This window comes from Mercenaria mercenaria, chromosome 11, assembly GCF_021730395.1.
Source record: "Mercenaria mercenaria strain notata chromosome 11, MADL_Memer_1, whole genome shotgun sequence".
In the NCBI taxonomy this organism is placed as follows: domain Eukaryota; kingdom Metazoa; phylum Mollusca; class Bivalvia; order Venerida; family Veneridae; genus Mercenaria; species Mercenaria mercenaria.
The window spans coordinates 13,195,262-13,213,183 of NC_069371.1; the positions used below are offsets into that span (position 1 = coordinate 13,195,262).

The following is a 17,922-nucleotide window of genomic DNA, read 5'->3' on the forward strand; positions in this document are numbered from 1 at the left end:
GCCCGAGGCCGTTATTAATGATAATATTATTATTCAACTTTCAACTGTTGGCGGTAACAGTATAAGAACTCTGTGAGTTACCTTATGACAGCTATGCATATTCAGGTGAAAAATCTTGACAAATTGTTTAGACGTATTTTAGAAATCATGATCATTTTCGCCAGTAAAACAGAATGAGTTGTATGTAGGTACTTGAGAATAATTTTGAGAGATATTTTTAATGCGACAAAATCAAGAGTAACTAGAACTTACCTTAATGTTTTGGAATTCCTATTTATTTCTTTAGCGAGTATCTTATCATTTGAACTGCGATAAAAACTGCTTTAAAAGTCATTTCCTTTTAGGCTGCAAGCAACGAGACACAAAATTATACACATATGTGTTGATCAAGATAATACAACCAATCAAGCACATATTATATAGTCCCATGCCTCGTTTAATTCTTCTCCGAAATTGTTTGCACTCTTGTTCACCAATTTACTTATCCACTTTCCAGCACTTGAATCGCTATTTATCATTGCACAAATAGTCCACACTATCAAAATGTCTGTTAAAGATAAGTCTCATTCTTTTAATTAATCTGAGTTTCCATATTTTCTTATTATTTTCCTTGACAACTGCCAGAATTTATGACAGGAAACACTTGCATTTTACACAATACCGAATAAGCAAAAATACCGTTGTAATCTCTGAAGACGTACATCCCGCACAGTCATACTTATTAAATGAACATGTTGGATGATTTTTTTTTTGTCAAAATGTGAAAAAAATGTAATCTATAACTCTGATGTAAAACAAAATGGCGTCTTTAAATCTTTTAAAAATCTAACGGAAGTGGCTTCTCCGTATTGGCCCTCTCTTTTGAACCAATCAAAATGCTTGAATTTCGTATTGGCCCTGTGTTTCTCGTATTTGCCCTGTTTTTCTCTTATTGGCTCAGTTATGTTTTGTATTAGCTCTGTCTGTTTCATATGATGTTTGCAATTGATCTAATACAGTGTGTAATATTGTAAAGTTGAATAATAATGGGTATTAACCGGTAAATTGCGCGCGAACCGTCACTCTTAACCCCTCCATGCTTCAAAGTTTAATAATAAAGTTATTTTCAGCAGGCGAATCCGTTACATACGGGATATGTAAAAGATATATAAAAGAAAAACGAATAAACCATAGACGTATGTACACTGAAAATTGCATAGTTATTGTTGAAAGGCTTATTCGTTTTAAAATCAACGAAAAACCATTTGATGAACAACTAACATCCAAAGCGCTTACCAGTGCTTATGATAATCAGGGTACTTGTGCCAATTCTTGGTTTAGGTCAATTTATTGAATTCATGATTTCCCTAGTTGCATAGAACTTTCATAAATAATGTCAAATATGAAGACAATGGTACATGCGTTATCATTTAAATGATAAAAAGCTGTATATATAATCTCTAGGAAACATGAACATAGCCTCCCCAAAGCGCAATCCGCAGCACGTGGATGCCCATACGACAAACAAACCTGAACACACAAACGCACAGACAAAGCAAATAGACGAGAACAAAACGAACAAACAACGCAACAAAAGTAGCATTAACCGGTTTATGGTGTGCACCTGACCTAACTCTTATTCCAGAATTTTCCAAAGGTAAAGGACAGTGTTGATAAAAGTTATCCCCGCTAGGCAAAACCCTCTCAGAAAGGAATAGCAAACATACTTAGCAAGGTATATGGAAAAAACACAGTATTAAATAAAATGGTAAGTGCAAATTTCCCTGGAGCAAAGAGCACAGAAAAAATCGCGTCATATTCAGATCTTACGAACATTAGTCCGCAACAGAGTCCACATTCAATAAACCTGAGAATACGGCACATTCGCCTAAGTCAGCCATGCCGGTAACCTATATAAAACGATACAGCGACATCCTCAACACAGGAAGTTTCAACACTGCATATAGAGGAGACCTGAACATGGCTGACATTTCAAAGGGTTTGATATCCGCATACACTACACTATTAAGTGGCTATCAGTGTCTGTATCAGTGTTGTTCTTGCTGAGTTATTGATGTTTCCACATCAAATTAATGAATTCGTTTCGAGCTCTTTTACATTACACACATTTGTGAGACTTCCATAATTACGGGACTGATTATATCGTTTCTGTTTACAGCATGTGTATCATCGTTAAGGTAATATGCGCCACCTAACGATTTTCAACGGACTGTTATGAAATTTTGCCATATTAAAGTTCACGATATTTCCGATTGACTGGTATTTTTTTCAGTTCTCTGTTATTCTTTATTTTGCAGCTGTAAGTCTTCAAACATGACCACTAACGTCATTTTCTCAGCAGAGCGCAAAATGACGTATTTGACAGGGTTTTTTAGTAGCGTTTTTATATACAACAAAAATGCGACAAAATATCTTCATTTTCAAGTTTGTATTAAAATTATCTCTCCAATGATATATAATTTGTCAAGTATATATTGACGTCACATGTAGATAGTTTAATTAAGCAAATATGGTCAGAAAATAAAATGGAGACTTTGTAAAACATGACTGTAGTATAAAATTAAATTATAAAATATGTTAATATATAAAGCCGTGCTCACGTTTTGTGAGTATTTTATTCAATTTACAGCATAATTTCCAGTAGACGTTTATAATTTTTGTCGGGATATATAGCACATGTACGAACTTGCGTCTTCTGATATCAGGCGCAAACTATCCTCGGTGTTGTTTGTAACATTTGTTTATCGGGATATATAAACAAAACAAGTATTTTGTTAAAGTACTCAATATCAATCAAAAGTTTAATATCGTTTCATTATTATTCTCTTCAAACTAAAGATAACATGTATGTATTTTCATCACGGATCAATGTATCTGCGCTTCAAGTACCACGAGTGAAACTTTGCAGTGTGAACGTCTTGGAGGTACATGTGATTCGTAACACCCTAAATAAACTTACGGGACAAATCCCTTTCTCTCCTCATTAGATTACTGTATGCGTAAGCTAAATTACTGTAAACTGTTTCTATTTAAGGATGGAATCATTAACTGTGCACTCTTCAAAATACTACATGGAGTTCGAACTTTTTATTTTATTGTTGTAGTGCTGGTGTTCAACTTAATTTGGTATACATGCATTTCAAAAATTAACACGGCGAATAAACTAAATAGGCAAAACTGGTGATAAGTACTCAAAAAACAATAATTTACGAAATATGTATAAAAATGTCATTATTTTTACTGGGGGTAGGGGAGGCGCCACGGTAAATAGAGCGAAATCTAAAACGGTGACCCCTATTTTTCATTAATTCAAAATTCAGTTTCTGTTTCTGTTGATGGAATAGATAGCGATTGAAATTTTGCACGCTTGTTCAAATTTATTCAAAAAGCTATCTGGCAGTTTCTTAAATATAGGCGTCTTTACGCAAAATTTGGGGTGAAGCTCGACGTCAGTTTTGCGTGTTTTGCGTTCATAAATCGTTTACCTCGGATGTGACGTCGAAAGAAACTTGACAAATTATATATCATTGGAGAGATAATTTTAATACAAACTTGAAAATAAAGATTTTTTGTCGCATTTTAGTTGTATTTAAAAACGCTACTCAAAAAACCTGTCAAGTGTGTCATTTTGCGTTCTGCTAAAAAATGACTTTAGTGGTCATGTTTGAAGACTTACAGCTGCAAAATGGAGAAAAACTGAGAACTGAAAAAAGTACCAGTCAATCGGAAATATCGTCAACTTTAATTTGGCAAAATGTCATAACAGTCCGTTGAAAATCATTAGGTGGCGCATATTACCTTAAAGCATCCTTTATTTTTGTATATTACTTCATTATTGATTGGTAAAGTTAGAAAAGTGGAAAACCACCGGTCGTCAAACACAACATAAATGAAAACGTTTTAGTCTCGGTTTGATTGAGCTTATTCATTGACACTAATTTATGTTTCTCGGAAAGTTTCAATACATACATTTATATATAATGATTAATTAAATGGCTCTGTGTCAAGTGGTTAAGGTCGCCGACTTTAAAAGACTTGCCCCTCAATTGTCCCCGCTGTTTGTTTGTTTACTCCGTCTGCTATATCTTTCCACTAGAAGTTCTATTTGCGGCGGGCAAACTTTGCAATGTATGTGTGGTTCTGGCTGTTTTAACTGTGCTCTATTTCCCAGGCAATCTACTCTAACCTTTCAAATTTTGCCTTGTCACAGCAGTTGTGTGAAACAAATATAAGGAAAATACCTACATTTTCTATTTAACATGTAAACTATGCTAGCATCAACTAAGGTGTTACTTTTATGATCTTTATGAAATAAGTGGTATCTGTTTAAAATATTTGATTGTTATCTATAAAGGTACTCCCCTAAACAAGGTATTAAAGTAATTTTTAAATCGCAGAATCGTAATAGCTTTGTGTTATAATGTCTTGTACAGAAAAAGCAAGCGGCAAGGGGAAGGTTGTGTCTGCACAAATTATCTACCCTAGCCGCCATTTAAGGGGTCATTCCTACCATAAAATCCGTAACAGAATTGACAAGAATTTCTCACACTATACTCAGAGATTCTGTTAACTAATAAAAATATTTCTTATATTGGTGCTACATATGCAATCTTTCCTTGTACATTTACTATATTTTGCCGAGTTTCTAATCTGTCCCTGTTAGGTATCTAGAATTTAGAACCCCAAAATGGCTGCCGTTGTTTTAACGGAGACAAATTGTACAAAAATCGGGAACTATCTAAACTGCAGATGATACGTTAGGGGATTAGAGGTTTTCAAAAAGCCAGGGTACATGAAAGACTAAAACCTGGTCTTGTTCTTCGCGACTCTAAAATAGAATTTGACATTTCTTTCAATTATACATACTCTACTTACCGCCTCTATGCTTTGGAAATCTCATTAGAAAAATTCATTTCAACATTGTGTGTTTCTTGTACCATTAAATACCTAAATACATTTCATCCTTCTATTGTTAAATTTTGAATCAACATAAAATAAAATTAGATAATTTTTCGAAATAAATCAACCATTTCCGTTACTTTCATAGAAATAAAGAAATATTGTCTTTACTTATACCACGAATATTATACTGACTGCCAATTCATGTACATCGACAGCGCTTGAAATCCGTTAACATATCTTACAGTTTCCTACAGCAACCGCGATATTACTTAGAGAACACAACAGTGAACAAAATAACGGGTATCTTACTTAAATACAAACATTCCTTTAACGGTAAGCGCCATATTTCGAGAAAAAAATCAAACAACACTTAATCATGGAGAGGGTTATTTTACATGAAAGTAAACAACATATTATACAATGTATATTGCTCTAAAAGCAAACTTCTGTCAATTTGACTAATATCTACATTAAAATATAACCCGCCTAATGGTGAATATTTCAAATGTTCAAAACAAGGTTACAGCAATAAACATCAAGTGAGAGGGTTATATGCAAAACTTGAGGTATTAGACCCGTAATAGATACATCCTTTTTGAAGAGTATTCAGTTCCTACAATAAACCTACTTTGCCTGAAATTGTTCTGGGGACGTAGGTTCAAGCTCCATTGGGCCCAATTCTTTATTACTTAATTTCCTTTTTCCTAGTAAGTTTTTACTTTTCTCAAGACTTTTTATTGATTTATTGTACAAAAATGGGAATGTTATTCCTTGCTGTTCAAAGTGAATTTGCCTCTGAAACAGAAGGGGCCAGAGTTGGGCATCTTTTAAAATACGAGTTACTTGCGGTATTTTTTTTTTTTATTTTGCCTCTACTATTAGGAAAATTTAAGGTCGAATCCTATGGAAATGTTTTAAATTTTGCTCACTTCATTCAAAAATAACCTTGGGGCAGAAGTAAAACCTATCTATACTTCTACAACAATTAAGAAAGAATTTATAGCAAAAGAGTGCTTTAACACTATTTATGCACGATGGGTGGTTATATGTCGGGCGTAATAATAATTTGAACGACATATTACCACCCGAGTGTATAAACAGTGTTAAAGCACGCTTGTGCTATAAATTATTTCGATTCTAATATGCCCCTAATCTCAAACATTAGACAAAATATAGAAGCAACAAAAATGGTTTGACAAGACTTGCAAGAAATTAAAAGCAGAAAAGTATAGCTTACTTCGTATATATAGGCGTAATAGGTGTGATAAAAATTTACAATTGTACATAGAGGCTAAACATACATTTAAAAAGCATTGTGATAAAGTTAAAAATGAATTTTACCACCGGGAGTTAGATGATCTTATAGAAAAATCAAATGATGCCAAAGCGTTTTGGAATAAACTGAAATATATGTCTCAAAGCAGAAAGAAAACAGCAAACAACATCAGTAAAGCGTAGTGGTTAAGTCATTTTGAAGGCCTTTTTGGAAGCATAGACGAAAATGACAATGTTTTATTACAAGATGACCAGTTCGGTTTAAATGAAATCTAGATGACCTTGAAAATTGCATCTTTAACTCGGAAATTTCAGATGAAGAAGTGTTAAGAGCTGTTAAGCATTTGAAAAAGGGCAAAAGTGGTGGGGATGACAACTTAATTCCGGAATTTTTTTTATAAGTAGTATCGATAAAATATTGCCATTATTAACTGTAGAATTTTCTGATACATGGAGTAAATATACATTGTGGTTCTACACAAGAAAGGAGATATCAATGACCCAAACAATTATCGTGGGATTTCATTATTAGACATCCTTGGAAAACTTTACACTGACATATTAACTAGACGATTAAATTTTTATTTTAATATATACGATAAGATTGCCGAAGAACAAGCAGGATTTCGTGAAGGATATAGTACCATTGATAATGCTTTCATACTAAACTCTGTAATACAAAAGCAGTTATCAAAACAGGGGCAAAGTTGTATGTAGCATTTGTGGACTTCGAAAAGGCTTTCGACCGTGTCAGTAGACAGAAATTATAGTCTGTACTAAGAAAGTGTTGAATACGTGGTAAACTATTTAAATCTTTACAAAGAATATACAAAAATGTAAAGGCATGTGTTATAACAAACTCTGGACATTCAGATATCTTTCAATTGTCCAAATGGTTTAAAACAGGGATGTTTAGGGAGTACAACACTTTTTATACTTTATATAAACGAATTAATAGAACGAATAAATTCTTCAGGATATACTGGTATACAACTATTTCCAGACGTAACTCATATTTTATTATTTTATTATTATACCACATTTATATAGCACTCTTTTCATGCACGTATACACGTTAAAAAGTGCTTCACAGAAAAATGCAAAAATACTGACAAATACGCATACAAAAATAATGCATTCCACATTAACAAAATTCATAAATGTAAAACGTATAAATTAAACAAGATAAACATACATACATATTTAAAAGTATTTAGGTTACCCTAGGATAAAAACTGTTCTACGCAGTTTTATGAAGAAGAAGAAGAAAAAACATCAGTGTATCGGCCAGTTAACAAAATATTGTACAAAGAAGTGGGATTTTAGCAGGCTTTTGAAAGCAGCTAGCGTGTCAGCTTCCCTGATCTTGACGGGAAGGGAGTTCCAAAGCTTTGAAGCAGTGCACGAAAAGCTGCGATTGCCACATATCATGGTTTTAGTTTTTGGCATAACCAGTGACAGCGTGTCTTGTGATCTTAGGTTTCTGACCGGTTTATACACTTCTATCATATCCCTAATATAGGCAGGGGACTGATTGTTAAAAGCCTTAAAGGTGTGGGTCAGAACCTTGTACTGCACCCTGTAGTTTACTGGCAACCAATGGATCTCCTTCAGAACCGGTGTTATATGATTTCGACGGGGCGTCTTGGTGATGACGCGAGCTGCAGTGTTCTGGACATGTTGCAACTTGTTAAGTGTGCTGTTTGGAGTCTAACCGTGAAGTAACCGGGCTGTTGATAAGGGTCTTTGTGGCATCACTGGTAAGATACCGTCTGATGTGACCTATTCTGCGAAGTTGTGCATATCCAGCCCGGCACACAGAGTTGACTTGTTGTTCCATATCCATATTGTTGTCAATTACTGCACCAAGATTTCTAACACATTTTGTGGATTTTATCACAGAGTCACCGACCTTCACAGAGACGTCATCAGTGTACTCGGAGTTACGCTTTGATGTGAAAAGCATTACCTCCGTTTTATCAGCATTAAGCTTCAGCATGTTGCAACGCATCCACGATACAATTTCAGCCAGACAGCTCTCAATGCGGCACAAGGCCGCACTTCTAGCCACAGCCTCTATCGGCTAAAAGGATAGGTATAATTGAGAGTCATCGGCGTAGAAATGGTGAAAAAGTTGACGTCTGCATATGGCACCTACGGGTTTAGTGTACATGATATAATTCTTTGGACCAAGCACTGATCCCTTTGGCACACTGTATTTCATCAACATAGGCGTCGACAACTCACCGTCAACGCACACAGTTTGATAGCGGTGACTAAGATATGATGACATCCATGCAAGTGCTTTGTCTGTGACTCCAAAATGATGTTCGAGTCGGTGTAACAGCGTTTGGTGGTCAGTCGTGTCGAAAGCTGCAGAAAGATCGAGTAGCACGAGGACTGTTACAGCATTTTGGTCGAGGGATGTGAGGATGTCATTCTGTACCTTTATCAAAGCCGACTCAGTTGAATGAAACTTTCTGTAAGCAGACTGCAGTCCCTCATGTAGCTTATTTTCACTCAAGTGCCGCTCAAGACGCGCATCTACTACCTTTTCTAAGATATTTGAAATGAAAGGGAGCTTAGACACATGCCTGTAGTTTTTGAGAATGTTTGGTTCAAGGCCTGGTTTCTTAAGCAGGGGTCTTATCCTAGCACTTTTAAACTCTTTTGGTACATAACCTAATTCCATTGATGTATTTATGATGTTTGTTATCAACGGCAAGAGCTCATTGAGACATTTCTTCAAAAGCCATGTCGGTAAAGGGTCAAGTTCACAGAATTGTTTGGAGATTTTTGTACAATTTGTTTTACCTCTTCTATCGTTGTAGAAGCCAAATCAATAAGACAGTATGCTACTTCCTGGTGTTCTGAACAATGCAAGTCAACTGAATCACAATCAGTTTGGCTGTGCGAAATAATGTCATTCCTAATGTTTTTAATTTTCTCGATGAAAAAGTCAGTTAACTTCAGCGCAAGTTCCCTTGATGATGAGTTAGAGGGACGGGATGCCTCATGGCTGTCTCCTAGTAGATTTTTGGTTATCATGGCCAAACTTTCGTAGTCAGTACCACGCGACTTAACCTTCTCAGAGAAGTAGTCAGTTTGGGCCTAAATTAAGAGTTTATTCATGGTAGCACATTGGTCCCTATAAAGTTAATGGTCGATTGTTACTATCATTATTATTCGCAGATGACTTAGCACTGCTTGCAGATACAGTTACAGGTTTACAGATACTTTTAAATCTTTTGAGTGATTTCTGCAAAGAAAAGGGTCTTAAATGTAATATGAAAAAGATTAAAATTTTGGTTTTCAGAAATGGATGACAATTAGCACGTACAGAACGTTGGACTTACGACAATATGCCATTGAAATAGTGTCATGTTTTTCATATGTAGGTTTAAACTTTACTAAAAGAAATTCTGTGTGTAATATGGCCAAGGAACAGGCACTGAAAGGAAAGAGAATTATTATATCTGTACGAAACAAACTTTATCAATACGGTCAAATGTTAAAAAGTGTTTATTTTAATATATTTGACACCAAAGTTACACCAGTGCTCTTGTACGGTGCTGAAATTTGGGGAACACAATCACAGGACTCAGTTGAAACTGTACATCACTATGAGTGTAAGCGCTATATGTGCGTCAAACAAAGAGCATCTAACATGGCCGTACTTGGCGATTGTGGAAGACACCCTCTGCATATTACAGCAACAAAACGGTGCTTGAAATATTGGCTTAAAATCCTTAATATGAAAGATCAAAGATTAGTAAAAAATATTACCATATGTTACTACATATGGATGATCAAGGACATAACAACTGGGCATCTGAAATCAAAAACCTACTTGGATTTGGCTATGTTTGGCACAATCAGTATGTAAGTGATGAAAAAAAATCATACAAGTATTTATCCAAAGACTAAAAGACCAATTTCTCCAAGTTTGGACAGCAAATATAACACGCAGCTCTAAACTTCTGTGTTACAGCAGTTTCAAAATAAATTTTGAACATGAAGAATATCTTAATATGTTAACTATAAGAAAATTTCGAAGTGCATTAGCCAAATTATGAATATCAAACAATGATCTTGGTATAGAAAGAGGAAGATATAGAAATATCAATAGAGAGGAAAGACTTTGTAAAATATGTCAGGAGGAGAACTGTATTGAGTCCGAATTTCATTTTGTTTTAATTTGTAAAGCATACACAGCTTTGAGAGAACAGTATACACCACGTAAATATTGGGTTTCGCCAAATATAAATAAATTTAATATATTGCTTAGCTCAAGGTCAGAAAATGTATTGAAAAATTTAGCATTCTTTGTATAATATGCATTTAAGCACAGATCGGAGCTAAGAAATTAGCTAAAATTATAAACATGTGACTGCACATGTAGTGAGTACGGCTAATAACTTAACATACCATATGCTGTTACTGTATGTATATACAGCGTAACTTCCGAAAACCGAACGACCTCCGGACCGGCCTAAAAGTTTGGTTTTTGGAAGTTTCCGGAGTTTAGAAGTTTGAAAGTTTGTTTACGCAAACATTTTCCACTTACATTTTACCATCTTTGGAGTCCCGAGTTCATCAATATTAAAATTTAATTAATATTGATAATGCATAGTTTAATCGATGTAACTAAATCAATTAAAACACCTATCTTTCTTTCGTTCAAACATTAAGAAAGTTTTTTACACGTAAGATGTTTAATTCATCACGCTTTCATAAACTGAGTACAAATGAAAGTTATCGCTGATTAAGTTCCTTACTTTTGCATAAAATGGTCATTGTGGTTATATAGCGTGTCAAAATAAACGCGCGCCGCTAATAGATAAACAAAAGAACTTGTTGAAAGCGTTTTCTGATTATCAGGTGACACTTTTAATCCAGCAAATATTTTGCTGTTCGGTTTTCGGAAGTCAATTTTAATGTTAAGATATAAACGGTGCTTCAAAAATCGTCCGGTTTTCAGAATTCGGAAGTTCCGGTTTTCAGAAGTTAAAAATATATAGAAATAAGAACAGAAAAAACGGGACCTTGAGTTTCGTGCGATTTTCAAAGGTGTCCGGTTTTCAGAAGGTCCGGTTTTCGGAAGTTACACTGATTTACATTGATTTCTTGTAAAATTATGTAATGACCAGTGAATTTTCACAATATTGTCCAAATGTAAAAACTTAGCATACCAGATGATGTTGCTGTATGTATATATTTAGATTAATTTCTTGTAGAATTATGTAATTATTAGTTGTACAATTGTTAAACAAATGACATACATGTACATATTTGTACCCTTTTCCATTAAAGGGAACCAAGCAGTATCTAAAGATATAAAGCGATATTATCTATTTTTTGAATATGTATACATTTTACATACTACAGTTTGTGTTATGTTTAGTTAGATTGCCTTACTGTTTCGTTTCATTTAAGGCTACTGGTTAACATTTCACATCGGTTGAATTAAAACACATATACAGAACTTTCAAGTATCTTTTTTTCGACCACAGAAAAACTTTAAATAAACATTTGAAATTGTATAACAAATTACTTGCAATTTAAGAAAAGTTAAACATTACAGAAAATATGGTTATTAAGTTATAATTCCTAAACAGTTCGCAGATCATATAAGTCATACTTAAAGATGGAAAGGATATGACTATGATGTGAAATTATGTGTATATGTTTGATATTATATTGTTTGAAACCTACTTGTAACATTTACAAGGCTGTGTACATTAGCATAATAATACTTGCGTAAACATTATGTTGTTTTAGGCCGGTGGCCTATATATCAATAAAGAAATTGTCATTGTCATTGTCATTGTCGTAGAAGCGCGCTTTCTTGTTCGCAACAAAAGCTTTGACGTCATCGCACATTAACATGACGTCATTCTAGCGTAAGTGTTTTAACAGAAACAATCATATTAGAACATGTAATCTAAACTTTTACCACATGTAACTCAGTATCTTTAAAGATGTCTAACTCCGACCCCTTCTATTTCAGAGGTAAATTCTTTATGAACAGCAAGAAATCACTAATCAAATGGAAAGGAATCGCCTTTGTACAACAAATCAATAACAAATCTTGAAAAATAGTAAAAAGGGGATATAAGGAAACAAAATTGGTCCCAGTGGGGCTTGAACCTATGCCCCTGAAAAAGTTAAGTCAAAAGTAGGTTTATTGTAGGAACTGAATTCTTCTCTAAAAGAGGTACACTATTACAGGAGTTATACCTTAAAATCTGGAGAAGGACTGCACCTCTGGAGAGATCAGTGCTTTTAAAATCTCACCATTTTCAAAGAATAGGTACATATGCTTCTGATGCATTTGCAATTATGTCCCGGTGCTAAATTTCTACCTGACTAGGTGGAACGAAGTTTTCAGCGTGTTTATGTTAATTTATTTACAAATGGCATTAAGTCAAAAAGGGGGACAACTTTTTGAGAATATTTTAAGTATCCAGTTGTACGAGACAGTATGGTAGAGTATGTAACTAATACGAAGATTGCTGGTAAAGATGTCATGTGTTTACCAAATATTTCTGTATTTTGATGATATACTCTTAAACCTTCAGCAATATTTTTGTTTAACAATAAAAATAATTACGTACGTAAAAAAAGAAATACCTTATGTAGATACAAGTACCAAAATGCATGGTACACTAGGAGAAATCCAATGATAGAAACATGAGAGATGATCCAGCCATCGAGATGTGTAAGGTACCAAACTGGAGGGAGTCTTGAATAGATAGCAATCCACTGCAGTACGGATGTTGTTATACCAGCCGTGCAGACAGTGATCCGAGAACCTATTTTGTTCTTGAATCCAAAGGAAGTCATTGCGATTATGAAAAACACAGGATAGGGGGCAAAATACATGGAACCGTACGCTCGAGCCTTTCTCTCAATTTTCAATGTCAAAGTCAAAGTGGAGAAATTACCCTCTGAAAATATACCAAACATTTAGTTTCATTCCAAATATTATATGGTAAATAGTGAAAGCACAGTTTTTATGATCATTGATTCTAGGCAGAATAATTACAACCTGTTCATAAAGCTTAACGAAACATTACCAAATCACCACCACCGACTAGCTCTCTATGTTACAACACATTAAGTCGTATTTATTTACATCGCAAAAACAATTTTAAAATTTGCAAAATGTGTTTGTGATAGATATAATTTCAAATGCATATACATACTTTACGAAAAAAAGAAGAATAAAAACAACTACAATGATTAATGTATTTAATGATGATGCTAGTTTCGGGTATTACGACACTACCTGCCAATGACTTTTGTCCATTAGACAAGACACCATCTGTAACACTCTCAACGGCAATATCATAGTTTGGTAAATCCAGGCCCTTGGCTTGTACACTGTAATCGGCCCATTGCAACATCAATTCATCCGAGGTAAAGGCGTCTGTAAGCAATGAACTAATGACAAATCATTGGGATGAATGGATGCTGGTATAGATTTTAATAAGGTGGGGAAACGTAGTGTGGATATAGCTAAAACGTGATTAACCAACCTATGTATCGGTTTTTACTTAATACAAAATGCCATATTCCCAAATTAAACAATTGTTTGAGTATGAATTTTGGCTTTGAAATAACATATATACATATGATATATATACATATACATACTTCTGAATATTTCAGTGAACAGAGAGAAAAAAATCTGATTTACATCAGTACGTAAATCAATATATTATGATTCGAATTCTGGCGTGTAAATTATGATATTTTTTATGGGATAAGAGTGTAAAGGCGGCATAACGTTAGAAGATGGGCATGAAAGATATAATTTAAGAAAAATGTATATACAATGTTCCGGAAGAAAATAAAAGTGTCCTTCATTTAGATCTCCAAAATGTTGGAATGTCGCACTTTATAGAGGCAGCCGATCCCACATTTTGTTATAACTGGTTATTTTATTCTTTTTAACGCTATGTGTTTTTAAATTTCTTCAATTTGTTTGACTCAACCCTTGGATTTTGATTTCCTAATTTGCATTTATATATAAAGTATTTGCTAAAATTGTGATTAAATTTATTATCTGTAGGAGATTTTATTTGAGAACCAAATGAATCATTTTGGAAGTTTAATGCAAATTCTATACCTTTGCTATATAAGAATTGTTTGATACTTGACCAGAAACCTTGTAAGATTTGGTACTCCGAAAAAAGAAAGTTCAATGATTCTACCTTCATGTTACAAAAATTACGCAAGCGAGATTCGATAATTTTGCATTTATGCAGAAACTGATTTGTTACTCTAATTCTTTTAAGATATTTATGTTGGAAAACCCTTAATTTTGCGTCTTTACAACTACAAAGAGTCGCACAATATATCGTTATCCAATTCAAATTTTCATAGACACTATTCTACGGTGCCCCTAAAGTGACATGTTACACACTTTTTTTCCACGTAGGTAATGTGAGACTTTTTTTTATTTCGTTTTAACGAAATAAGTTTAAACGAAATCATTTCATTTTAACGAAATAACTAATTCGTTTAAACGAAACCATTTCGTTTTAATGAAATAACTATTTCCTTTAAACGAAATTATTTCGTTTTAACGAAATAACTAAATGATTTCGTTTAAACGAATTAGTTATTTCGTTAAAACGAAATGATTTCGTTTAAACGAAATGTTATTTCGTTTAAACGAATTAGTTATTTCGTTAAAATGAAATGATTTCGTTTAAACGAAATTGTTATTTCGTTCAAACGAAATGATTTCGTTTAAACTTATTTCGTTTAAACGAAAAAGTTATTTCGTTTTAACGAAATGATTTCGTTTAAAAAAGTCTCACATTACCTAAGTGGAAAAAAAAGTGAGTAACATGTCACTTTAGGGGCACCGTACTATTCCATTTAGTTTCAGATTTTTTATTGTCATTGTGTTTTGTTGCAAATAATGTATCCGCCTCGTCATATTGATTTTCATTTTTAGCTTTTCCTTCCATTCACTTGGTATATTAGAGATTAAGGAAGTCTGAACTGTTTAGAGTAAACCTATTTTGAACTGTTACAAATGGCAAAAAACTGTTTTTCTCCTAAATTCGTATATATTTTTAATGTTTTTAACTCTGGCTGTAAATCATTCATTATAGAACATTGTGTGCACATTGTTTTATTTTCGTTTTTTGATAAAAGAGTCGTTCCATATGAGTTCTTTTGTCACTTCCTGCGTCTGAGTTGAAGTTTTTACGTGCCCAGCTTATAAGCGCGTCTGTTAGAAATGTATTTTTGTCTATTCTTTTCTTTTATATCGTTTTTAAAAATGTTTGCTTCGAATAAATATTACCGCCAAATTTTTATATTTCTTTTTTTGTATATATCTTTCCAGAAGCCTTTATCTTCAGCATTTATTATGCGCTTTACCAAACTTGCTTTTATTGAGCTTATATATGCTTTTATATTTATCATCTTTAGACCGCCTTCTTCATATTCTTTTTTTTATCACATTTCGTGCGATTGTTTTCTGGTTTATTATCCAAAAGAAAAGAGTACATACGTTTTGTTTTGTTTGTCAGTATATGTTCTTGAGGATTTTCAAGGACCGTCAAATGGGATATTATTTTAGGTAAAGCAAAAGTTTTTATCACAGTATTTTTTCCAAGTAAAGTTAGGTTGTGTTTTTCCATCTATTTAAGCAGCGATATAACTGTTCTAATTTATTATTCAAATTCAACACGATTAGTAGATACAATTTCTAGCGTTGTGACATTGTCAGATGACCAATTAAATGGTTTCATCTAACAATATATTTTGTCTGTGTGTTTTAGATACCCGATCCGTAAAATAGTCGACTGATTTGTATTAGCGTTTAATCGAGAAAAATGACTAAATTCTTCGATTTTGCTTAGTAAACAGTTAAAGAATTTTTCTGACCCATCTAAGATAATTGTTGCATCGTCAGATATCCGGTTATCCCCTTTAACAGTTTTCAATGGATTCTGTCTAGAGTCACAGCTTGTTGCCATGCCAGGATATATGTATATATTTAAAATATTAAACATATCTTTTGACAGGATCTGTAACTGCTTGACGATATGTTCAACATTGAAAGCGTTTTCTTGTCCGGTCCATTGCTCATTCATCAAGGGATTTTTAAAGTACTTAGCACAAATGTTCCCCATGATGAGATGACATGTAATGCGCAAAACCCGGACCCTAATTTAAAGGTCAAGGTCAAACATGGAGGTAAAATGTCAACAGTGCATTCTTCCTGCCCGGTCTGTAACTCAACAATCCATTTAAGGATTTTAATATTTCTTGGCACAAATGTACTACATAATATGGCGATGCGAAAACTTCCAGCTTAAATGGCAGTCAAATGATAAGATGGCTTGAAGAGCGTCTGTTACGTATCCTTTGGTGAACTCTGTGATCCATCAAGGGATTATAATATTACTTGGCATAATGTTCCCCGGACGACGTACCATGCGCAACACACAGAACCCTAACTCAAAGGTCAATGCCACACTTTGAGATCAAATGTCAATAGTTTTTTTCCTCTGCACTTGTCCCGATGTGGTTAACATTTCTGTCAAGTTTCGTTGAAATCCTTGTAATGGTTTCAAGAGTTACAGAGCGATGAGGTGTGACCTTGACCTTGAAGCGAGACATCCAAAACATGCGCTCTGCACGTCTTCTTGATATGGTGAACATGTATGCTAAGTTTTCAGAGCGGACACGAAATATGACAACTGACCCCTATGTTTGACCATGACCTTTAAGCGAGCCATCCAGAACATACCCTCTGCACGTTGACCCGATGTGGTGGACATTTGTGTCAAGTTTCTTTGAAATCCTTCAAGGGGTTTAGGAGTAACAGAGTGGACACGAAATTGCTAACGGACGGACAGACAGACGGACACCTGGGATGTTACATAATTTGTCCTTTCGGGCTTACAAACATAGAGCCAGTTAAGTTATGACAGCCAGAACTATACTCTAATGTATCGTTCAATTATATGTATATCGAAAGTTGATGCTTGGGAAAGGTTAAATTGGTAAAAAGAACGGTTAACTACTTCTATACGAACTAAGTATTCCGAGAAATCCGAGAGAAATCTACCCTTACATATTATCTTTTGTTTAACAATAATTTTAATTATTTGAAATAAAAGTATAGTAAATTATACTTTTGTGTTGAAGGAAATATTTAAACAATTCTATGTATATACAGAATTGCAAATTTGATATTAGACTAGAGCTCGTAGAACACGAAATGCTCCCCTTAATGCTTTCAGTAATTGCACAAGGAACAGAAATTATTTGTTCACTGTACACAAAAGTTCTATTGTTCTGGGTCAATGTGAACTTGCCCTTTGACCTACTGACCTAAACATCAATAGGGGTCATTTGCTGGTCATGATTAACCTCCCTATCAACTTTCACGATCCTAGGCCCAATCATTCTCAAGTTATCGTCCGGAAACGGTTTAAATGTTCTGTTTTATCTACTGACCTCAAAATCAACATGGTCATCTACTGGTCATGACTAACCTCCCTATCAATTTTCATGATCCTAGGCCCAAGCATTCTTGAGTTATCATCCGGAAACCGTTTAACTATTCCGGGTCACTGTGACCTTGACATTTGACATACTAATCTCAAAACCAATATGGGTCATCTGCTGGTAATGACTAACCTCCCTGTCAACGTTCATGATCCTACGTCCAAGCGTTCTTGAGTTGTCATCCGGATACTGTTTATCTGT

General features: G+C 34.1%; 1 protein-coding gene across 2 annotated transcripts in view; it reads right to left on the reverse strand.

Annotated features, from left to right (window-relative positions):
* Positions 1–17,922, reverse strand: part of LOC128547023 (glycine receptor subunit alpha-2-like) — a 76,750-nt gene that overhangs the window by 8,896 nt on the left and 49,932 nt on the right. Inside the window, exons 6-8 of one of the 2 annotated variants that reach the window (XM_053518580.1) lie at positions 13,469–13,609; positions 12,811–13,127; positions 4,808–4,828 (exon numbers count right to left, since the gene is read on the reverse strand). In XM_053518580.1, coding sequence (XP_053374555.1) covers positions 4,808–4,828; positions 12,811–13,127; positions 13,469–13,609 — 479 coding nt within the window. The remainder of the gene's footprint in view (positions 1–4,807; positions 4,829–12,810; positions 13,128–13,468; positions 13,610–17,922) is intronic. The other variant, XM_053518581.1, reaches the window with a different exon arrangement.